We start from the raw sequence: 24,584 nt of genomic DNA on the forward strand, positions 1-24,584 counted from the left end.
CTTTCCAAGTCTGTGAAGAATTGTGTTGGGATTTTGATGGGGATTGCATTGAATCTGTAGATTGCTTTTGGTAAGATTGCCATTTTTACTATGTTAATCCTACCTATCCATGAGCATGGGAGATCCTTCCATTTTCTGATATCTTCTTCAATTTCTTTCTTTAGAGATTTAAAGTTCTTATCAAAAAGGTCTTTCACTTGTTTAGTTAGTGTTATCCCAAGGTATTTTATATTATTTGTGGCTATTGTAAAGGGTGATGTTTCTCTGACTTCTTTCTCAGCCCTTTTATCATTTGTGTATAGGAGGGCTACTGATTTTTTTGAGTTGATCTTGTATCCTGCCACTTTACTGAAGGAGTTTATCAGCCGTAGAAGTTCCCTGGTAGAGTTTTTGGGGTCACTTATGTATACTATCATATCATCTGCAAATAGTGAAAGTTTTACTTCTTCCTTGCCAATTTGTATCCCTTTGATCTCCTTTTGTTGTCTTATTGCTCTAGCTAGAACTTCTAGTACTATATTGAATAAATATGGGGAGAGTGGACAGCCTTGTCTTGTTCCTGACTTTAGTGGTATCGCTTTGAGTTTCTCTCCATTTAATTTGATGTTTGCTGTTGGCTTGCTATAAATTGCTTTTATTATGTTTAGAAATGTTCCTTGTATTCCTATTCTTTCTAAGACCTTTATCATGAAGGGGTGTTGGATTTTGTCAAAGGCTTTTTCAGCATCTAGGGAGATGATCATGTGGTTTTTTTCTTTCAGTTCGTTTATATGGTGTATTACATTGACTGATTTCCGTATGTTGAACCATCCTTACATCCCTGGGATGAATCCTACTTGGTCGTGATGGATGATTGTTTTGATGTATTCTTGGATTCGGTTTGCCAATATTTTGTTGAGTATTTTTGCATCAATGTTCATGAGGGAGATTGGTCTGTAGTTCTCTTTCTTTGTTGCATCTTTGTGTGGTTTGGGTATCAGGGTAATTGTAGCCTCATAAAAAGAGTTTGGTAGTGTTCCTTCTGTTTCTATTGTGTGGAACACTTTGAAGAGGATTGGTATTAGTTCTTCTTTGAAGGTCTGGTAGAATTCTGCACTGAAACCATCTGGTCCTGGGCTTTTTTTAGTTGGGAGACTTTTGATGACTGTTTCTATTTCTTTAGGGGTTATTGGTCTGTTTAAATGGTTTATCTGGTCTTGATTTAATTTTGGTATTTGGTATTTATCCAGAAAATTGTCCATTTCTTCCTGGTTTTCCATTTTTGTGGAGTACAGGTTTTTGAAGTATGATCTGATGATTCTCTGGATTTCCTCATTGTCTGTTGTTATGTCTCCCTTTTCATTTCTGATTTTGTGAATTTGGGTGTTCTCTCTTTGCCTTTTGGTTAATTTGGCTAGTGGTTTGTCTATCTTGTTGATTTTTTCAAAGAACCAACTCTTTGTTTCATTGATTTTTTGTATTGTTCTCTTGTTTTCTATTTCGTTTATTTCAGCCCTCAATTTGATTATTTCCTGGCGTCTATTTCTCCTGGGTGGGTTTGTTTCTTTTTGTTCTAGAGCTTTCAGTTGTGCTGTTAATTCATTGGTATGGGATTGCTCCATCTTCTTTATGTGTGCATTTAGAGCTATGAATTTTCCTCTTAGCACTGCTTTCATAGTGTCCCATAAGTTTGGGTATGTTGTACTTTCATTTTCATTGAATTCTAGGAACTCTTTAATTTCTGTCTTTATTTCTTCCTTGACCCATTGATGTTTCAGGTGGGTATTATTCAGTTTCCATGAGTTTGTGGGTTTTCTATAATTTTTGTTGTTATTGAGTTCTAACTTTAAGGCATGGTGGTCTGATAAAATACAGGAGGTTATTCCAATTTTTTTGTATCTGTTGAGATTTGTTTTGTGTCCAAGCATGTGGTCAATTTTTGAGAAGGTTCCATGGGGTGCTGAGAAGAAAGTATATTCTTTTGTGTTAGGATGGAATATTCTGTAGATATCTGTTAGGTCCATTTGAGTCATAACATCTGTTAGGTCCTTTATTTCTTTGTTAAGTTTCAGTCTGGTAGATCTATCTTTTGGTGAGAGTGGTGTGTTAAAATCTCCCACTACTAATGTGTGGGGTTTGATGTGCGTTTTAAACTTTAGTAGTGTTTCTTTTATGAATGTGGGTGCTTTTGTATTTGGAGCATAAATGTTTAGAATCGAGACTTCATCTTGGTGGATTTTTCCTGTGATGAATATGTAATGTCCATCCTGGTGTCTTTTGATTGATTTTAGTTTGAAGTCTATTTTATTAGATATTAGGATAGCTACACCAGCTTGTTTCTTAGGTCCATTTGCTTGGAAAACCTTTTCCCAGCCCTTTACTTGGAGGTAGTGTCTGTCTTTGGAGTTAAGGTGTGTTTCTTGTATGCAGCATATGGATGGGTCCTGTTTTCTAATCCATTCTGTTAGCCAGTGTCTTTTTATAGGTGAGTTGAGACCATTGATATTGATGGATATTAATGACCAGTGATTGTTAATTCCTGTTATTTTTTGGTTGTGTTGTGTTGTCCTTCTGTGGTGTATGTTGGTGTAGGATTATCTATTGCTTGATTTTTCATGGATGTGTTTAGCTTCTTTGGGTTGAATTTTCCCTTCTAGTGCTTTCTGTAGGGCTGGGTTTGTGGACAGGTATTGATTAAATCTGGTTTTATCCTGGAATATTTTGTTTACTCCGCCTATGGTGATTAAGAGTTTTGCTGGGTATAATAGTCTGGGTTGGCATCCATGGTCTCTTAGTGTCTGCATGAGGTTTGTCCATGATCTTCTATCTTTCATAGTCTCTATTGAGTAGTCTGGTGTCATTCTGATGGGTTTGCCTTTATATGTTACTTGGTCCTTTTCCTTTGCAGCTCTCAATATTTTTTCTTTATTCTGTGTGTTTAGTGTTTTGATTATTATGTGGCGAGGGGACTTTTTTTTTGGATCCAGCCTATTCGGTGTTCTGTAAGCTTCTTGTATCTTCATAGGTATTTCTTTCTTTAGGTTAGGAAAGTTTTCTTCTATGATTTTGTTGAATATATTTTCTGTGCCTTTGAGTTGGTATTCTTCTCCTTCTTCTATCCCTATTATTCTTAGGTTTGGTCTTTTCATGGTGTCCCAAATTTCCTGGACGTTTTGTGTTAGGACTTTTTTGTCTTTATTGTTTTCTTTGACTGACGAATCTATTTTCTCTATCGTGTCTTCAGTGTCAGAGATTCTCTGTTCCATCTCTTGCAATCGGTTGGTTATGCTTGTTTCTGTAGTTCCTGTTCGTTTTGTCAGGATTTCTATTTCCAGCATTCCCTCAGCATGTGTTTTCTTTATTGTCTCAAATTCATTTTTCAGATCTTGGAATGTTTCTTTCATCTGTTTAATTGCTTTTTCTTGGCTTTCTTTGATTTCTTCCCATTTTTGTTCGTTTTTTCTTCCATTTCTTAAAGGAGTTTTTTATTTCCTCTTTAATGGAGTTTTTCATTTCCTCTTTAAGGGAAGTTTTTATTTCCTCTTTAAGGGTGTTTTTTATTTCCTCTTTAAGGAAAGTTTTTATTTCCTCTTTAAGGTAGTTTTTCAATTCCTCTTTAAGGAAAGTTTTTATTTCCTCATTGAGGGAATGTTTTATTTCTTCTTTAAGGGCCTCTATCATCTTCTTAATGTCATTTTTAGGGTTGATTTCTTCTGTTTCTTCTGTCATGGTATGTTTAGGTCTTGCAGGTGTAGAATCACTAGGTTCTGATGTTGCCATATAGGTCTTTATGTTGTTGCCTGTATTTTTGCACTGGCGTCTACTCATCTCTTCCTCTGTGAGGTGCAGGTGGTGTCTGTGTCTGAGAGTGCCTCTCTTGTTCTAATTTTTAGTCTTGGTTTAGTAGTGGTTCTTGGTTAAATTGGTGCTATTGGGCTATTTCTTCAGGGGCAGCTGATTTCGATCGGTGAATTATATACTTATGATTCTGGTGATCTGGTTTGGTGTCTGGGTAGCGCCTTCTTCTGTGTTCTCAGGTCACTTTTTGTTCATTTGTCAACTCCTCAGCTGATCTTGTTTCTTCAGACTTTAAACTGTAGGCATCTGAATCCTCTCCCAGATGGGTTTCAGCTGAGCAGGGTAGTGTCACCAACACCTCCAAGTTGTTGGGTTTCACAGGATCAGCAGCTGGGCCCTGGGTTGTCCTCAGACGGAGTGTTCAGATTCGTTCTGGTTCTGACCCACGGAGATAGCTTCTTCCCCAGATGTTGGGGTTAGGGGCGTCCCTGTTCCAAGCTGCTTATCTCCGTCCCTGGGCCTGTTTACCTCTGTGGTCTGCAGCCGGGCCTGTATGTCCCTGTCAGCTGCCGCTGGGTCTGTCTGCCTCTGGGGGCCGCCACCGGGCCTGAATGTCCCTGTTGGCCGCTGCCGCTGGGCCCGTCTACCTCCACGGGCCCCTGCCGCAGGCCTCGAGGCTTGAGGTTTTTAAGGAATAGTTCATTCTGCTATATCTAATTAAGGTCCATGTCCAGCTTCCCCTTTCCTCCACAGTTCACAACCCAAGCATTCATTAATTTTGGCTGTGTTTTATCGATTAATTAGAACATTATCAGAAAAGCAGTTATACAGAACCCATAGCCCTGAGAACTCATGATCTGTGAAGTATGTGTCCTTCGAGAAGGAGACATAACACAGGCACTCTGGCAGGGACCTCCAGGGAGCTTAGTCCCATGGGACACGTATCTCCCGTATGCTATAATTGACATAATTGTTCATGTCACATGGATGACACTGGAGTTGGTGTGGCAAGAGAAGAAGATGTGGACTTTGGCTTTGGTTTATAGAGTGGTTGCTCATTAGCTGGCTCAAAAGAAAATGTTTCATCCTGTTCTGACTTCATAGCTAGTAATAGCTGGGTGGGGGAGCAGAGAGAAGGGTTAGAGAGAAGGTAAGAGAAGGCTTTGACATATAGGGTCTCTTTCCATTTCCCCGATCACTCACAATAGTTGTAAAGGTCCCATATAATATTGGGATCTAGTGTGCCATTATGTGGCCATTTAGATTGATTATCTAAAGGATAATGAGGCCAAACTGTATTGCACAAGCGAACAAGTTTAGGGCCTTTCAAATCAGGAGCCAGGTGTGAAGGCTTGAGATTTTCTAGGAGGCATCACAAGGGGGTGTGAGAAGGTATGGAGTGCAGGGCTCCCATGGATGAGAGGGGAGGGAATCATTCACTGCAGCCTGTAGTCATGGGCATCTCCTGACTCAGGGAGGACCGGCCAGGGACCAAGCCATTCAGAGGGTCATCACCCAACTCAACTGGGGTCCTGCTTAGCCCGGCTAAGCCAACAGAGAGACTCAGGTGCCTGGTAGCAGGGCTTTAGTAGAAGCCAGAGGGCGAGAGAAAACCGAGCTCTAGGGGGAAGGAATCATCCAGAGGAAAGGCTGAAATGGTAGACTTTTGTGGCTCCTTTTGTGAGAAGATGGGAGAGCACAGGAAGGGATGCTTATAACTGCCTGATTGCATCTCTTAGGATGGGGGTGTGGTCAGGTGAAGAGGGCCAGCCTTAGCCTTAAAGACACTGTCTGGGGATACCTCCACTTCCAAGAGTACTAGAGGGGTGCTGGACATTCAAAGGTCACTTCCTCAGACCCAGGAAAAGGTTTACACCAACCAAAAGGGGAACTCACCTAATTGCCGCTGTTGGATGGAATGCTGAGCGATCGGTGAGCTGGAAGTTTGGTCTGTTGCAGATGGACAGGAGATGAGGGATAGAGTCTTAGTGTGGCTCAGACCATAAGGGGAGAGCACAGGCACCAAGGGAGTCTATCCCGGGTTTCGACACCAAATGTAAGTAAACCGCAAAAACTCTGGGTTTGGTGTCCTGGGTTTTGGCACCAAATGTCCGTAAACCACAGAAACTCTGGGTTTGGTGACCCAGGTTTTGGCACCAAATGTTAGTAAACCACAGAAACTCTGGGTTTGGTGTCCCAGGTTTCAGCACCAAATGTAAGTAAAGTGCAAAAACTCTGGGTTTGGTGACCAGGGTTTTGGCACCAAAATATTAGTAAATTGATGGCTGAAACTGCAAGGAGACAATTCAGCCCTGGAAGGTGAGGTATCCCAGACACCTCGAGCTACTCAGAACAAGAGTTCTGCCCTGAAGGTGGCCCGGACACCTGGAGCTGTTTTGCACAGTCTGATGGCTTGGACTGCAAAGAAACAGTCCAACCTTGGAGAGGAAGGTTTTCTGACTGCTTCAGCAAGGAAGGGTACCCTGACTCTTCGGGAAAGTCAGGGTATCCTGACTCTTCGGGAAGGTCAGGATTTACCTGGTATGATGGTATGATGGGGGATGGTTTCCCCACAGGAAACAGCAATCCTGCTCCTCTCCTGGAGAGCCACAATGTCTGGCTCAGTGTTACTAGCTCTTTCTCACTTAGTCCAGTAAGGGACTTCCCAGCAAGGTTCTTCTGTTCAGCTCCCCCTTGCTCAGTCCACCATGGGATGTCCCAGTAAGGCTCTTCTGTTCACCAGTCAATGAAGGTCTTCACACAATACTCTTTTGAGAAAGAGGTTTATTTGGGAAGGAGGAGTCCAGGAGAGTATCTGCCTCTACCAGGATGGAGTGAACAGCTCACAACTGACCAGGCAGGGCGGTTTATTTAGGATGTCTAGGGCTCAGAGTCAACTGTGATTGGTTAGTTTATTTTCTGCCCAGGGATTGGCCAGTTTTGTGAGCAAGGGGCAGAGATGGCCCCGATTTCAAGGCTAAACTGTATTTCTTTCACTGTCCTTTCTTGGCTTTTTGACACTACCTCTAAGGCCAGGGCACATTTCTTTCATTTACTCTGATTCTAGAGGCCAAGAGTGTTATTTTGGTACTGGTCTCAGAGTCAGGACATATTTCCTGGGTTCTGGGTTTGGGGATAAAGTGTTCACGTCTCTGGCTCAGGTCCCAAACACAGGCTGTGTTTCTTTCCCTGGTCCTGGTCCCTAGGGCCAGGATTCTACTGTCCTGCTCTGTGATTGGTTGATTTCACAAATCAGTTGGACAGTGGCAGAAATGGTTCTGATTTGAGCTAAACTGTGTTTCTCTCACTGGCTTTATCTGAGCCATCCTTCCCTAATTCTGCAATCTAGGTTCTGGGTGGATTTCTCAAACCAGCCCCTTTTCCCTACAAGTAAGAATGGTAACTTTTTGAGGTTGGGGGTACTATCTATTCTCTTTCACAACTTGTAGAATATCACTCAAATCCTTTCTAGTTTTCAGAATTTTCATTGAAGTGGTTCTCTTATTTAGAGGAGCCTCCCATTGAAAGGGATTTGAATATCTCTTTTGAAAATTTGCACATAGTTTCTTGTTTATGTATATTTACTATTAACAGTTATGATTATTTTATGACATGTGTTTTTTTTTAAATTCTGTCCAAACAAATGGATTTTTACAGAAATGTACAAAATATTCCAAGAAAACATTAAAGAATACATGACTTTTCTCGACAGCACATGGGGCATTCTTGAAACGTGAATTCTTATTATGACAAAGCAAATGCCAACAAAGACAGAAATAATGAAATTACATTCTGCATTATATATGACCACTATTTATTAAATGTATATACCATATCAAAATACTTAAATTCATAGAAGTTAAATAGCATACAATTCAAACAAAATTGAGTGAAGGAAGAAATGAAAAGGATATTGTAAAACTTCTAGAATTTATTGAAAATGAAAACCAGTATAATCAAACCTAAGAGACACAATTAAAGCAACCAATAGTGTGAAGTTTACAGAGTTATTTCCCTGATTAGATCATTTTCACAGTGGTATACACACCAAAACCTTTTTTACGTTATTGGTTTCTGCAGTTACTTCTGGATATGTAATCATAAAAGAAGATTTTGAATCAGAGGGTCAGGTGTAAGAGAACATTCAATGTTTGCATTCTCTGTGCCTGGGTTGTTCCACTTAATATGATTTTTTTTCTAAAAAAAATACCCATCCAGTTGCCTGCTATAATGTTTCATTACTCTTTATAGCTTGATAGTGTTGTATAACGTTTATGTGCCACATTATCATTGGTACATTAATCTGCTCAATGATGCAAGCCCCTCGAGGCAAATGAGTAGTCAGGCCCCTCCCCTGAGGACCTCTAACCACCAGGGTCCACACACAGAACACTCTAAGTGCTCTGAAGGTTGGGTCCAGTCTCTGCTCTAAAGAATAAAGTGCCAATGCTCATAACTTGAAATACCACCAATCCCTGAGTTCACCCCAAGATCTGAACATGAATTCCCACCAGTCCCTACTATGGGACACTCTGACTTGCAGGAAACACTATGTAAGCCCTATATTCTGCTAAGTTCTCTGCTGCTTCTCATAATAGCAGAGGCAGACACCCTTCTAGATTTTTCCCTTCAAATAAATCTCTTGTATGAGCATTGCATAGTACGATTTTCTGGTATTCCCTGCATCCTGACTGCCAGCATTCCTTGATTTTCAGATTTATAACACTTTGCTGAAGCCTCTGGACTCAGAGCTATAATATTTTCAATGGATATTTAGGTTATTTCAATATCCTAGTTCTTGTGAAAAGGGAGTCTATGAAGACTTTGGAACCAGTATCTCTGAAGTAGGATGTTGATTCATTTGAACATATGCCAGTTGGGGTGCAGCTGGGTCATATAGTAGATTTATTTTTAGTGTTTCAAGCATTACTTTATTTTCATAAATTACTAATTATATTTACAAATGTTTTGGTACATTTACACAGCACCAAATTTGTTTTGTATTTACTTTCTTTTCTTAAGAAATGTTTTATTCATTTTACATACCAATTACAGATCTCTCTCTTCCCTCCTCCTTCCCCCTCCATTCCCTTCTACAATAAGGTAAGACCCCCCATGTAGAGTCAGCAGAGCCTGGTGCATTCAGTAGAGGCAGGTCCAAGCCCTTCTCCCTGCCTAAAGGTTGTGCAAAGTGTCCAACCATAAGGAGTGGGCTCCAAAAAGCCAGTTCATTTACCAGCGATGGATCTTGATCCTACTGCCAGGGGTCCCCTTACGCAAATCAAGCTATACAACTGTCTGAATTATGCAGAGGGCCTAGCTCAGTACCATGGAGGCTCCACAGGTGTTGGTCTAAATGTCATGAGTTCCCACTAGTTTTGTTTGGTTGTCTGTAGGCTTGTTCATCATGATCTTAATGCTCTTTGCTCATTGAATCTCTCTTCTCTCCCTCTCTCCCTCCCTCCCTCCCTCTCTCTCTCTCTCTCTCTCTCTCTCTCTCTCTCTCTCTCTCTCTCTCTAAGACTGAACTCCTGGAGCTCAGCCTGGTGTTTGGCTGTGGATCTCTGCATCTTCCTCCATCAATTACTGAAGAAAGGTTCTATGAAGACAGTTAGGGTATTCACCAATCTGATTACTTGGGTAAGCCAGTTCAGTTCAGGTGCCCTCTCCACTATTGCTAGTAGTCTAAGCTGGGGTCAACCTGTAGATTCCTGGGAACTTGCCTAGCACCAGGTTTCTCCCTATACACATGAAGTCTCCCTCTATCATGGTATCTCTTTCATTGCCCAGCACCAAATTTAAAAGTAAAGAAATTATATGATTTTTTGAATGCTTCATGATCTAATGATTGAATATTCAGCTTCTATCTCTTTAAAGTGCCTTGATATTTTCTTTCATTTGTACTGAATTTCTAAATACTATGGGAAATCATGGAAATCATTTAAGTTATATTAATCTTGCAATCAAAATGGCAAATATGCATATATACATGGTATAACATATTTTGATGCTTTTATTTTTATTTCTGAGATTTTAATACAATTAAAACATTTCTTCCTCTGTTCAGTTTTCTCTAAACTTTCCTTAAACCCTCCCTGCTTTCCTTCATATCTGTGACCTCTTTTTCACTAATTGTTATTGCATTTACATATGTAAATACATATATATATATTCACGAATATAACATATTCCCTCTGTCTACTAATACCTGTATGTATGCTTTTGTTCCTTATCATTTGACATTGGGAAACCAATTGATGTGCTCTTCCCTGGTGAGGAAGACCTCTTCTGCACCCATTTTCTTCAGTTCTCTATACTTCATTGTGTAGGATTTATGCTTCATGGTATTTTTCCTGTCCACTTTCACAGGTCCATTGAATTTGCTCTTGTTCAGTTCAAATATGGTTTTTTTTTATATGATTCTAGTTTTCCAGGTGGCCACTACAGTTGTTATTAAAATCTATTCTATAAATTACATAGTACACTCATATTATGTGGTTGATTTCCTTTATGGTGATAGTGACATGAGTGAGATTATAGCTAAGATAGTAGGGCACCTGCCTGGCATATTCAAGGCATGAGCTTTTTTTCCCATCATTGCATAAACTGTGCTACACTAGATGTGGAAATGCACATAAAATGATGATCAATTTAAGAATATCATTAGTCACTTAGTGAACCTGAGGTTGTCCTGACTTACAGGAATCACTGTCTGTTGAATTAAGAAAGATACTTTTAGCCAGATATTTATTTTACCCTTGAACACTACTGTACCACTGGGCTTGCAACATTACAGCTCAGTACTGGGCCTTGGTTACTAGAATTGGCAGTAATATATATGAAACCATAGAAATACATGAAACTATTAGACTTTCAGAATAAATTTTATACTAATTTTGATTAAAAACTGAATACCTCTCAGCCAGAAATTCTGTAGGTATCATCATTTTAATACATAAACGAAACACACAACATCCATAGTGTGGTTCACAGAAATTGTGAACCCAGATGTAGTGGAACTGGGGAAGTAGAATTGGGACAGTTCAGTTTGTTCCTGTGATGGAGCCAGAATGTGATCCCACCTTAGTCTCACAGGTTTACTGAACATTTGCATGATCTTTTATTTTTTTTAGGGCTTTATTTATTTTAATTCAGTTTATTTGTTTTTGACAAAATAATATATGTATTCAATATGAATATATAAGGGTGAAAATATGGTGTTTAGTCATGTACTAACAATGTGAGATGATTCCATTTATGAACCTATTACTTTATCCCTCAGCTCACATACTCAAATGATTGGAATTAGGGAAAACTCCACTCACACACATTTTCTAAATTTATGTACATTTCAATTCGTTTTCAGAGCAGTAGATCTGTTTATGTCATCTTCAAACATTCTTTATTTAATTATTTCCTCTGAGGTTAAACCCTTCTATGTAAATGGGACCCATTAAGACACAGAATGTTTAAAGAAAGATAAACAATTTGTTCTAAAGGGAAAGGAAACATCCTATCACCCAGAGAACTTCTTTAAGCTCACTCAGTAAGGAAACACTCATATTAGTTTCAGGAATTCTTGAACCTGAGCACATTCATTATTCTAAAAATATCTGACAGACACTTTCAGACAAGCTGAGAAGCATAGAACAGGCTGAGAAAAAGCCTAGTACCTTTCCAATGTCCTGTGTCTCCCAAACCCAGCAACTCTAATTATATAAAGATCAGGCCTGTTTTTCCTCCAAGGGCATCTATGTTCATAATAATATACGCCAACAAAAACATGCTCTACACACACACCAACATACATAATTTAAAATTATATTAAAATACAAATTAATGATAAGTAAAACATCAGAAACTGAGTAAATGTGTAAAAATATCTCAAAATCCATTTTTAAAAATTATGTGTCTGTGTTTGTGTGAGTTTATATTTATGCATGCCATGCCCGTTTCGGGAAGAGGAGAGCATTGGATGCCACAGCACTGAAGTTACAATTGAAAATGAGTTACTGAAAGTTAATACTGAAAATGGAACTAAAGTCCTCTGCCAGAAATTTATGCAATCTGAAAAATTAAGACCTCACTTCATGCCCTCAGTGTGTTTTTCTAACAAGCAGAAGGGAATTTGAGAAATTAGAAAGGAAAATAGTTTCCTTACATGAATGAGAACACAGCCTACAGAAACCACAGGGACACTTGAATAGCAGTGATATGGGGAAATATTGTACCTCTAATTGTTGTCATTGAAATTAGTGATCTTGCCAAGAAATAATAAGGTACACCAAGAATCTGTGAAATAGGAAAGGAATGGTAAGCCTAGTATGACACACCCCAGGAAATAGAACCAATGATGGATACCACAAGTAAAGACATCTCATATTGAACAAAGATGCCAGAACAAACACTTGAGAATAGATACTCTATTCACAAGATAGTGTGTGAAAGTGGTTATTCTAATGCAGAGGAAATAAGTTAAACTCATCTCTATTACTCTGCATAAAGTAAAATCCAAATAGATAAAATTCCTTAATATAAAACCTTAAATTATGACTCTGCTGGAAGGAAACAGACTATCCTGTATTGTGTAGGTGTATGGAAGTATGGCTAACATGACTCTAATTTTTCAGAAATCAAGACCAACAACTAATAATTGTGCCCTTATGAAACTACTAAGCTGTCGTATACATAAGGAAATGATCAAACCCATGGAGAGTAATATGACAGAGTAGGGGAAGATCCTTGCCAGACGTACATCTGACAGAGCATTATTATCCCAAATATAAAAACTAAACTAAGTAAAAACTCAAAAAGAGAGCCAAACGTTGTGTCATAGACATTTAAACTTCATTTCATCCCTGCACTTCAAGGCAGAGTGAGGCAGATCTCTGAGTTCAAGGCTAGGCTGGTCTACAAAGTGAGTTCTTGGCCAGCTGGTACCACTGAAGAAGACCTTACCTCAAAGCAGGAAACAAATGAACATCACACTCTTTCCCCCACTTTTATCCCATTCCTTCTATCCAATATCCATATATTTATTACTTCCCACTGATCCATAGAACCACTGTGTACTAGGGACCTAGTGTCACCAAATACAGTTTGGTCCCAGGTAAGGATTCAAATCCATCTCTATTCCATGGGGCTATCCATTGTTCCACAGAACTTTTTCCTCTCAGAGAACCAGTGTCTGCCACCAGACTGGGGCAAGAGTAACTCATGATAGGAATACCATACATCAAAGATGAGAACAGATATCTCATCTAATAAACAATTCAAAACCCTAGTTGTCCAGACCACTGGGAACATACACAAACATGAAAAACTAAGACAATATGCCTCCTCTTGAAGCGAGAAACTGTATTGTAATATGCCCCAAGAAAGGCAATTTAGATGAAACATAAGCCAAGGAGTTCCTAATATTAGGTAGAGATATGATCAAGGACATTAGAGATACAAAAAAATGATTTATTAAAGACAGAACAAAAGAAACAGTTGAATGAAATAATAATTACAGAATTTAACTAAACAAAACCAGTAAAGAATAGTCAAACTGAAAATAAAGTCAACATGATAGCTCACAAATCAATGAAAGTATAATTATCACTGAGTGCCATAGGGTATGATCTGCTACCTCAGAACATGTTGGTGTCTGAGGACCATGGTATGCCCAGGCCATGCTGATCTGGGTGGTTGGTGCTGCTACCTAGATCCAAGGACATGTCCTAGCATGGACCTCTGTGTAGGGTCATGTCTAAGTCCATGTCCATGTTCAGGCTGGGGTCTGTAGTGGTGTCTGTGAATCTAGTTGCCACAAAGGGCTCTGTAGATGGTAGTGCCCAGGAGCCATTGCTGTGACCGAGTCAGCCACCAATTTGAGTGGCCTGTTCTGCCACTGGAGTTGTGATGGTGCCTGGGCCCAAGCTGCTGCCAAGGATCATGTCTGGGTTCATAGTACTGTTACAGCTGGGATCTGCGGTGATGTCTATGGCCTGTGTTAGCAAGGGGGTCATTGGAAATAGTTTGTACCGAGTCAGTCCCACTTTTCACTGGCACTGGGATGGCTGGCCCTGCCCCTTGCTGAATACTGTAGCAGGTAAGCTGGCCTTATGAAAGGGAGAGCTTGCTGCTAGACTTGGGAAAGATGGCCCCACAACTCACTCTAGGCATATACCTCACCTGAGAAGCAGACTACAGCTGACTCAGTTGTCAGGTAAGCTGACACTGAAGGCATGAGAACAGGAGACTCCACCTTGCTCCCCGATCAGCCATGGTGAGGGAAAGATGTCCTCCCTCCTTCATCCATTACTACGTGTGACAGGTGAGTGTAATGGCACTGAGATCACAAGTGTACGATAGCTTGCCCTAACCCTCACCAGATGTGGAATTTGACAAAGCAGCTTCTGCTTCCCATCTGTGAAGCACAATAGAGCTGCCTCTGTTGTAGATGCAGGTGAGTCAGGCCTAAGATATGGGAGCAACAGAGCTGGCCCCTTCCCCACCCCCATCTTCCATGTGTTGGCATGGGGAAGGGAAAGATGTCCTTCCCCTTTGTCCCTTGCTACCAATGGCAGGTGAGAGAGCTGGCCCTGGGAATGCAAGAGTGAGAAAACTAGCCCTTCCCTACACCAGAAATAGCACACAGGGGAGTGGGACCTACACTCCTCTTGGGCAGCACACTAGAGATGACCATGTTATTGAGGTCACAGGTGACCCAGTCCTGAGTGCATAAGAGCATGAGTGTGGACCCAGCACCCCTTTTCATGCTCCCTACAGCAATCAGGAAACAGGGCCCTGCACCTTGCCCTGGCAAAAAAAAATAGAGCTGGCCCTGGCAAAATGAATGAGGGAGACTTCAGTGTCAGGGCCTTGAACAGGAGAACTGGCCCTGCTCCTTGCTACAGGTGCCTTTGGTGAGCTAGGCAAGACAGTGCTGGGTAGCTCTTCCAGGTAGAGATGATGAGGGAAAGCTAGAGAACTGATTAGCCCAGCTACCATCCAGGCCCAGAATCAGGGCTATGAGTTAACCCAACCCGACATCCAAATCATTTATGAACTGTTGGAGCATGTGAAGAGGATGAACATAGAGATCCAAAATAGCAGGATCTCCACGACACAGGATAACAGTATATACATGAGGAGCCCCACTGAGCCTCATTATCCATGGTGTAGCAGAAACCATTGGCCTGGAGCTAGAACAATGACTCATGGCAATGAACACTTGCAAGTAAACATGAATGGACTAAAGGGTAAACTGTGCCTCAAAGGACCACACTACAACTTCCACCAGATTTTTCTTTTTTGGCTGATTTTGCTTTTGTTTTGTCTTGTTTCTTTGTTTTGTTTGTTTGGGTTTTTTGTTTTGTTTTGTTTTGTTTTTTAATTTTAAATTTGGTTATGATTTGTGAGGGAGGTTGCAAAAGCAGAGGGCAGATGTGAGGAGATGTGGAAAAATGTAGGCTCTGAATGTATGAAATGAAATCCACAAAGAATCAACAAAAGTTCAAAAGAATAGAAAATAAAAAATAGAGTATTAGATGAGGATATGATTAATTACTTCCTCACTGCCCACAAGGCTAAATAGAATGAGGAATTCTCTACCAGGGACGAGGCAGCTCCCTCTCAAAATCTTACTCTCAATTCAAAGCACGCTCGTGAAGCTTAGGAGAGGGGATCTTTTCTTTATTCTGTTATAGAAAGTCCTAAAGAGGCTAAGGTGCATGAAGCCTTAGTGTCACACACCTTCAATCTCAGCACTTGGGAGGCAGAGGCAGGTGGATGTCTGTGTGTTCAAGGCCAGCCTGGTCTACAAAACAAATTCCAGAACAGCCAGGATTGTCCCACAGAGAAAAAATGTCTCAATTGTAAACAAGCAGAGAGGCAAAGGTTAAAGCTAAGTTGAAATTGTTCTCAGATATCCTACAGGTTGAAGGAAGGTAAGAAGGTTCCTGTTCTTTTCCTCAAGCATTCATAAAAGGCTAGAGAAAACAAACCATTGTGGTGTTGAACTAATAGGAGGAGGAAGCTCTCCTGTTGGACATGCTCTTAGCATAGTCAGCTTCAAACATTCACAGAAACCTGCATAACCTTGTGCACATTAATCACTAATTAAAGAAATGTCTTATATGCTTTACTACAGGCCAGACTTGGGAGGGATTTTCTCAGTCATGGATTCCCTGGTCATATGTATCTCTAACTTGTGTCAAGTTGATTTAAAAAAAAAAAACAGTCAGGACACAGCCACCATTGTTTCCATTGCTTTTCCTGGCATATAATAAAATATTTTATGTTTTTATTGTGTTTCTACTGGAATATGTGCTGTACCTTTTGTAGTATTGTAGCAATTTATATAAGAGATTATCAAATTAGAGTTCAAAATTAATTACAGAGGGAGATCCACAGGCAGCTGGCCCACCTGGTCTTCTGGCAGGTATGGCCTAGGGTTGGACAGGGGGTGTTTGTCTGGTCTTCAGGCAGGCATGACCTGGAACCAGAAGCTGGGTCACTCAGAGACCTAGAATAGAACAAAAATGTGAAACTCTTCCTCACAACATTCTGCTATACTCATAGGTCAGGGCCTATCCCACTCATCATCGGAGTGGCTTTTTCCAGCAGCTGATGGATGCAGATGCAGATTTCCATGCCAAATCATTAGGCAGAGCTCATGGAACCCTGAAGAACAGGTAGAGAAAGGATCCCAGGAACGAGAGGGTCAAGGACACCAGGAGAACATGGCCCACAAAATCAACTAAGGAGGAGTCATAGTGGTTCACAGAAACTGAAGCAGCAATCGCAAAGCCTGCATGGATCTCTGCTAAGTCCTCTGCATATATGCTATGAGTTTTTGGCTTGGGCACTTTTGTGGAACTCCTAACAGTGTGCATGTTAGTGTGCCTGATTCTTTCAACTGTTTTGGGGCCCCCTTTCCTCCTACTCAGTTGCCTTGTCCAGCCTGAACTTTAGGGCTTCCGCCTAGTCTTATTGCATTTGTTATGAAATGTTTGGTTGATATACCTGAGTAGCCTTCTATTTTCTGAAGGGAAACAGAGGAGTAACAGATCTGGGAGAAAAGGGGGATGTGGTGAGGAAGTGGGAAGAACAGAGGTATAGGAGCATGAGAGTGGGAATGGAGGGAGGGAAAATTATGTTGGGATGAGTTGTATGAAAGAATAATAAATAAAAAGAAAAAATAAATTTGTTCCTGATATTACTTCTAAAAAAATTTTTGTCAATTTCAAAATGGATATGTTATCACATGATATTCCTTAAATTTCTTGTTCATTAATGGTGGCCTCAAAGGTAAGACAATCTTAATATTATTCAAAAAATCACTTTCATTAGAATATTTTTCCTCCTATGGATTTGAAATGGATAGCATTAAATAGTTTCCACTTAAACTTTAATTTCTAGTTAAAATCAATGATTCTGCCTGAAGGACCAAAAGGAGGCTCCATTTGCTGTTTGGTGGACCTAAGTCTGTCATCTCTACTTCTAGACACTTACTTTCTGCCCCAGCATTCCAGGAAATCCAGGGAAACCCTGTGAAAGAACAACAAATACTGTGACTGTTTTGAAATGCCACTTGGAACTGGCTGTGGATACATTTGGTCAGCCATTTTTATGATGACTATCCCTCAATCCACAGGTGGGGGAGCTCCCACTTCTATTGCAGCACATCACTTGTACAGATTTGCCATTAACTTTTCTCCTTTGTGATCCTAGTCACCCCTTTCACCTCTGGATCCCTAGGAGAAAACCAAAAGAGAGGGTCAATGCACTAATATTGTACTTCTCTGTGTGTGTGGTGAGGGGTAGTTAGGGAGGAGCATGTCAAACTGATATATCCTAGGCCAACTCCCTCATTTTTGCAAAGCTCCAGGCTCAGATATTATGTAGCTTGCTTTCTGGTTAGACCCACTAAGTCTTTTTTTTTCTTTTGATTTTTGTTGTTGTTTTGTTTGTTTGTTTGTTTTGTTTTTCAAGACAGGGTTTCTCCATGTAGTTTTGGTGCCTGTCCTGACTTTTGCTGTGTAGTCCAGGCTGGCCTGGAACTCACAGAAATCTGACTGGCTCTGCCTCCCTTGTGCTGGGATTAAATATGTACACCACCACTGCCTGGCACCCCTAAGATCTCTTCAAGTTAGGTAGTAAAAGGAAACAAAGAAAGTCCTGACTCTCAGATCCCCTCATCACACAGGGCATGTGTCTGCAGGTGCTTGTTGGTGTTTGTTTTATTTTGGTAGAAGGGAAGGCTGTGTGATAGAAACCTGGCCTTAGGCTAAGTCCTCTCTTCCTGCACCCCTATGATGACTGAGGATGACTCCCTACCTGGCTCTCATTTGTTTCCCTACTCCCTGTGAGGAACAGGAACCTCACTGGGTGGTCCTTTATACCAGAATTGCCCTGCCTCAGGAGACCTGCTCTTCTCTCTCAGCCCAAAAATCAGTCTCTGGAAAGACAGAGGAGTAGCCAGGAATGATGGCTGCAGTTGATATCTCAAGAGAGAGCTGGGCCTGTCTTCTACTCACCTCCAACTCCAGTAATGTACCCAGACCAAAATCTGGGATGCTACCCACCACCAACTCTAGGATCTGGTCTGGCAGGAGAGACAAGGATTGACCTTTTCTACTCTGGATCCTGGGAAGCCCTAAAAGAAAGCAGACTGCTTATAATCAGCCTCCAAGACAGGTGGGTGTGCAGTAAGAATGGAAGGACTCCTGAATGTGCTGCTTAGGTCTCTGGACTCTACTGTGAGTTTTAAGGGGCATGCAGTAGTAAACAGGAAGATGTCCTGGGGGTTTGTGTTTATACAAGGCTTAAAAACAATGTAGCTTTTCTCAGCCCTCAAAAGCCTAATCCAGAGGCAAAACCCTGATAGCCAAAGAGAACAACAGGAACATGATCCCTGTGTCCCTGTAGCCCAGGGCATGATGTCCCCCAAAGGCCTGACTCCCCAGCACAGGGTGACAGTCCTCCAGCCCTGCCCTCCCCATCTTTGTGGACAACTGCTGCTCCCCAGTCTTAGTGAGAGGGCCTGGGAATGTCCCTCTGGACCACACACTGAACTCAGTGCCCATTGGTCCTCTTGACCCCGCCAAGCCCATCACACCCAGGTCACCTTTTCCACCCTAAGGCAAGTAGAAGATGGAAAAGGACCACAGTGTCAGTTCTTCCAGAAACAGAAACAGGGCTTGTGGGAAAATCTGGGATGGAACCAGGGTGTTGGTTCTGGGTTGTAAACTTGAATTCCTATATGGCCTTTTGCCTCCTTCCGGGGCTCCACTCTCCATTTTTCATTGTGGCCCTTGAGATTAAATAGAGAACAAAAATTGTTAGTTATTTTGTGGTGCTCTTACCGTTTTAGGCATAGCTAGGAATATATGAGCAGGAGAGAAGGAATCCGGAAAAGACGGTTTAGCATTGAGAAAGAAGAAAGCAACTCTTTCCATTTGTCTGCTTCCTGACAGAAATTAGATAACTCCCTTAAAATATCAGGATCTAAGGAGCTGCTCGGCGGCCACTTTTTCTTGTTTTTTAAAGTATATTTGGGCCATTTCTTAGTACAGAGACGGATCAGCTTAGGAATCTTTGTGTAAGGCATTAACCTGAGAGGTTTTAAAGCTTCAAGAAGACAGCCTAATGGAGAGGAAGGACTTATAGGGTTGAAAGCCTTGTTTCCCATGTCTGCAGCAGAGAGCCAGGAAAATAAAAAAAAATAAAATAAAAAAACAAACGTGATCCAGAGCCAAGGCCCCAGGTGTCCCCAAAGCCAAGGACGGATACCAGGCACAGGCCGCTAATTGGCTGGTCAGCCAGAGAAGTGGGGTACCACCACGTGAGGCAAGGATTCCCCAGGAATCTGGACAGCATCTACCGCTTCATCAAGCCGGAAGAACATGTCTCCTTCATGCGGTCCCCAGGACGCACCCAGTGGCGGTGGTCCCACTGTGAGGAATATCTCAGGCTGCAGACATGGGAGATGGCTAGAAATTTAGGCCTGTGATAGGGGCCCACTGTAGCCAATAAAGACCATGGCCAGGGGTTCACCCGGTTTCAAGAATACTTAGTGAGCTGCTGGATGCTCAACAGTCATTCTTACAGATTCAGGAAACCATTTATGCTGGCCAAAAAGAGGGGGGCTCTCCAATCAGAGAAGCAGTGTTGAATGTAGTTTAGTGCGGCCAGGCAAAATAGAGAGTGGTCTGTCATGAACAGAGCAGAGTCCCTGGTTTGTGTGAAGCAGTGCCGGGTTTCAGCACCAGATGTTAGTTATTTTGCAGCGCTCCTACCCTGCGAGGAAATGTCACTAAACACGACAGAATCCACTAACAAGACTTTTATTAAGATAAAAGGGACAGACAAGTGCTCAGGCTTGTGGAAGAGACACCTGTGTGGAGAAAAGAAGAAGAGGAGGAGGAGGAGGAGGAGGAGGAGGAGGAGCTGGGAATATGGCGTAGGCTCATAAAGGCTGGGTGGCTCATGTGCGTACTCAGGTCAATGTAACTACTCCATGCATGGGCATTGTGTGCTCTTATGCAACCATGAAAAGTCACAGGATCCTGGTCACGGGAGACGCCTTGACCCGGAAATGGCTATTTTGACCTGGAACTGGCTAGGCAGAAGTGTCTAGGTCTGCCAGGTTTGTGTAAACATGCCCAACCATGGGGGATTGTTGTGGTGAATCCATCAAAAATGTCCAAGATAATACAGATCGCCAAACTAAATACTCACTGAGAAGCTATACATGGTGATGTTTGATCTTTTCCTGGAAAGGGTTGTGAGAGGGTGGGGAGACAGTGTGAGTGCCTCAGAAAATAGGCTTGCCACACATACAAATTCTTTGCCTGATTTACTTTTTGCATAGGGTGGGCCTTTCAGACATCTCATTATACTCTCACCCCCAGTTTGAAGCCAAGCAGAGGCAAAAAGCAGCCTCTGAATAGATAAATGGCAGGGGGTGGTTAACAAGTAGGGTTGGTTCTGTTGTGACTCAGAGTAAGCGTGAATCTTTTTTATAGTATTTTTATTTTATAATTAACTTAATTTCACATATCAGCCACGGATTCCCCCATATTCCCTCCTCCCACCTCTCAGTCCTCCCCTCCCAATTGACTCCACACTCCCACCTCCTCCAAGGCAAGGTCTCCCCTGGTGAGTCAGCCCAGCCTGGCAGACTCAGCCAAGGCAGTTCCAGTCCCCTCCTCCCCTTACACCAAGGCTGAGCAAAGATCCTCAGCATAGGCCCCAGGCTCCAAAAAGTCAACCCATGCACCAAGGACAGGTCCTGGCTCTACTGCCTGGGGCCCTCCCAAACAGATCAAGCTAATCAACTGTCTCACTTATCCAGAGGGCCTGGTCCAGTTCCATGGGGGTTCCTCCACCATTGGTTCTCCGTTCATGCATTTCCACTAGTTTGGCTATTTGTTTCTGTGCTTCCTCCAACCATGGTCTCAACATCTCTCTAAGCTGGAATCTTAAGCATTCTCTATACTACAAAACTGCATGCCACCTCTAATTATTAGAGATACAAAGTCAACTATATGCTCATTGGTGGGTTAATTTGTGGGTTTTTTGTTTTTGTTTGTTTGTTTTTGTTTTTTTTTTGTTATTATTTTGTTTTTTAGGGCAGGATCTCATGTGTCCCTGGCTGGTCTCATTTAAGTGAAGATGGCCTTGGACAGATGCTCCTGCATCCACCCACTGAATGCTAGGATTATAGGAAATGTATCACCACTTCTGGCTGCATATTCTGAATTTTGAATACCTTTACAAATTACCTTAAATGTAAAACTAAGCAAGTGAAATTAATTTTGCTAGCATTTTGCTTTCATTTAATTTGTCTCTTCAACATGTAATCACTGTAAAATAATGGGAAAAAAGGAAACTTTGAAGTGTACTTGTTGCATGCTGAGGATCGAGGTTAGGGGTAGTGCACTTGTCTAGCATGTACAGGTGCTGGGGCTCATAAGAGAGAGTGGAGGAACCAAGGTACAGGAACCTGCTACATAACTGCTGGAAGTATAGCTATACAATGATGCAGCCACTAGCACCAGAGTATGCACAGCATTTATAATAGAGAAAAGGTAGAAACCCCAGATAACTACTGCTTGATGAATGGGTAAACAAAGGGTGCTGTGTTAATACAATGGTCAAGTATCTAGCCCTGAAAAGGGGTAGAGTACTGCTACATCCTATAACATGAATAAACATCACAGACATTAAACTCAGTGAAAGAAGCAAAATGACAGAAGAATGGGATAGTTCCCTATTAGCTGGTTTGATTTCTATTAAACACCCAGAGTGAGAAACCTGAAGCAGGAAGTTAGATTGGTAGCTGATAGGGGGTAGAGTCTGGAGGAGTGAAGAGTAACTACTAGTGAATAAATGGTTTCTTCTCCAATGACAAAAATATTTTAAAATCAAACAGGGTGATGAATGCATACTTTTAAGAACATACTAAGAAAACCCTACTGGATTGTATACTTTAATAGAGTGAACTTACTAGATAAGTACATTACATTATTATTTAAAGATTATATTTATTTCATGTGTACTATGTTTGCCTGCATGCATATTGTACATTGTATGTATGTCTGCTGCCTGTGAAGATACAAGAGGATGGTGGATTCCCTAGAACTGCATTTACAGATGGTTGTGAGCTCCATGTGGGTGCTGTTGTGGGTCCCAGGGTTTGTAGCTGAGAGATATTGAGGATTACCTTTCTCTCCAGTACAGACTGCCTTCCAGTACCAGGAACTCTGGTTAGTAGGTGAAGAATCTAGTTAGACGTCAGCTGAATTTCTCCATGTTCAATGACAGAAGTGTTACCTTCAGAAACAAGACCTTAACATCAGGTTGTGCAGAGACACCAACAGACTTGGAAATACCCTGTGCTATTTGGAGGGTTCTGTGGGTCCCTTTGGTTAAGGACTCAACAGGCTGTACATTGTTCCTGGCACAGGAGGTTTAAGATAGCGGCATAAGATGTCTAATTGGAGCCTTGTCAAACCTATTATGTTTTGAGCCCGTTTAGATTCCTTTCACTTATGTATAGGAAGCTTCTGGGGTAGTCAGTTCCCATATAGTTTTTCAAAGGGTCTGCAGTGTTGATTGTCCCTGCTCATATTCCCTCCTTTATCCTTCTCTCCCATCTTCCTCTAATTAAACCTTCCTAATCTAGTGTTCACTTATATTTTCATAACACTATAGACTATTCCCTTCCTTGAGAGATACTCTCCTCCCTTCTTCTCCCTTACCAAGTACCAAACCTCTGTGGTTATTCAGATTGTAGTTCTCATATCAGAACTTTTAAAAGAAAAAAAAATCAAAACCAGTATTTGTCTTTTTGGATCTGGTTTGGCCCAATCCTGATGGATTTTTTTCTATCTCCATCAGGCCAGTCTTAGGGAGGTATTTTCTCATGGCTGCAGGACTATAAGGACCTGACCCACCAACCAACTCCCCCAGTGTTTTGCCTTGGTAGCTCTGCAGGTAGCTCTACTCCAAAATTCCAATTGACAGTGCTTTGCACATGCTCTGAGCATGGTAGGCTTTCGTCACTGGAGTCTGACATGGGCATGCGCAGAGCACGTGCACGGGGTTCACAACTGCTGAGCACCATTGTGTGCTCACAGCGCATCACAATGCCAGGGTAGCTGTGTTGCTAAGGGTAAAGCCGAGTTTGGCTCACACTGAACCAAGGATCTGCGCTTGCAGGACGGTCCTGTGTGTCAGTGGCGAAAATTTACCAGTGTTTTAAATTTGTATTCTACCAGTGTTCTATTTTTTACTGTAGGGTTTGTGAGGGTGCGGGTGGGTAAAAGGGCGGGGCGGGGGGGGGGGAGGCAGGGAGGGCCTGCACAGCCTTAGGGCTGAACATGCAGGAAGACATTGACCCAGATGCCCTTAGTATTCAAGCCCCAAAGCGGGCTCGCTGGTACACCTGCCTGTGGCCCTCATGCCTGGGTCATGGGTGCTGTTGTCGCAAACGACGAAGCAAATTTCCCCTCGTGAATGGCCAGGACACAAGGAGCAGGTAATGGGACCTGGGGAGGGGAGAGGGACAGGAGGGACAGGAACTGTTGGTGACAGTCAAGGCAACTAAGGAGAAACACACCTTCCAGGACTGTAACCTGAGGGAGGGGAGAGGTCATGCTTAGGCTCTTCTTTCACTGAGCCCAGTGGGGTTTGTGCCTGCTTTAGGCTTCCAGGCATCTGGGACCTGCCCAACTTGGAAGGGTAGCTCCTAGGCCTTTTTTAAGAGAAGCAAAACAAAGAACTTCAGTTAGTTTACAAATCCTTTTACATTGTCTCTTTTAGAGCACTTTATTGGGTGCTTTAAAGTGATTTAGCTAATGAAACTACATACATTTTATTTTTATGTGTATACTTAATTTTTTTTAGATTTATGTATATGAGTGTTTTGCCTGCATGTATTTCCAATGCACCACGTGCAAAAGAACGTGTTGGATCCCCTGGAACGGGAGTTACGGACAGTTGTCAGTGCTAGAAATCAAACCCAGGTCCTCTACAAGCAAAACTAGAGTTTGTAAACACAAAGCCGTCTCTCCAGCCCATAACGGATATTTTTTAATACTATGTTATATACAACACAGAAAACTGTAACATGAGATAAATTTTTACATAAAATGTCAACTTTAAGCCCCTCCCCAAAGAATCACTAAGAAATCTTACATTAGTGGGATCCCTGTTTGCTGAGGGATCATATAAGGAAATTTTCAGTTGGAACTATGACTCTGACCCCCACTCCTTTGAGTACATGTTGTATGTGTGTTGGTACATATGTGAAG

At 41.8% G+C, this 24,584-nt stretch overlaps 1 protein-coding gene and 1 long non-coding RNA gene across 6 annotated transcripts in view; one reads left to right on the forward strand and one right to left on the reverse strand.

Moving 5' to 3' along the window:
* The window catches only part of LOC143270127 (uncharacterized), a 69,503-nt gene that overhangs the window by 17,446 nt on the left and 27,473 nt on the right, over positions 1 to 24,584 (forward strand). Inside the window, exon 1 of one of the 2 annotated variants that reach the window (XM_076558991.1) lies at positions 23,276 to 23,809. The exons of the other annotated variant lie outside the window; for it this stretch is intronic. Within the exon in view, the coding sequence (XP_076415106.1) occupies positions 23,652 to 23,809 (158 nt within the window). The 5' untranslated portion in view covers positions 23,276 to 23,651. Of the gene's footprint in view, positions 1 to 23,275; positions 23,810 to 24,584 lie in introns of those variants that run through there. 2 annotated transcript variants of the gene reach the window in all.
* On the reverse strand, positions 16,021 to 23,254 carry LOC121825025 (uncharacterized). 4 transcript variants are annotated; one of them, XR_013047098.1, is made up of 5 exons: positions 23,226 to 23,254; positions 22,493 to 22,602; positions 18,303 to 18,421; positions 17,278 to 17,519; positions 16,021 to 16,288 (listed from the first exon to the last, which is right to left on the reverse strand). It is a non-coding gene; the product is annotated as an uncharacterized LOC121825025 (long non-coding RNA). The 4 variants fall into 4 exon arrangements; XR_013047096.1 differs by lacking the exon at positions 23,226 to 23,254 and adding an exon at positions 23,031 to 23,219; XR_013047099.1 differs by lacking the exon at positions 18,303 to 18,421.

Source organism: Peromyscus maniculatus, chromosome 22 (assembly GCF_049852395.1).
Source record: "Peromyscus maniculatus bairdii isolate BWxNUB_F1_BW_parent chromosome 22, HU_Pman_BW_mat_3.1, whole genome shotgun sequence".
Taxonomy (NCBI): Eukaryota; Metazoa; Chordata; class Mammalia; order Rodentia; family Cricetidae; genus Peromyscus; species Peromyscus maniculatus.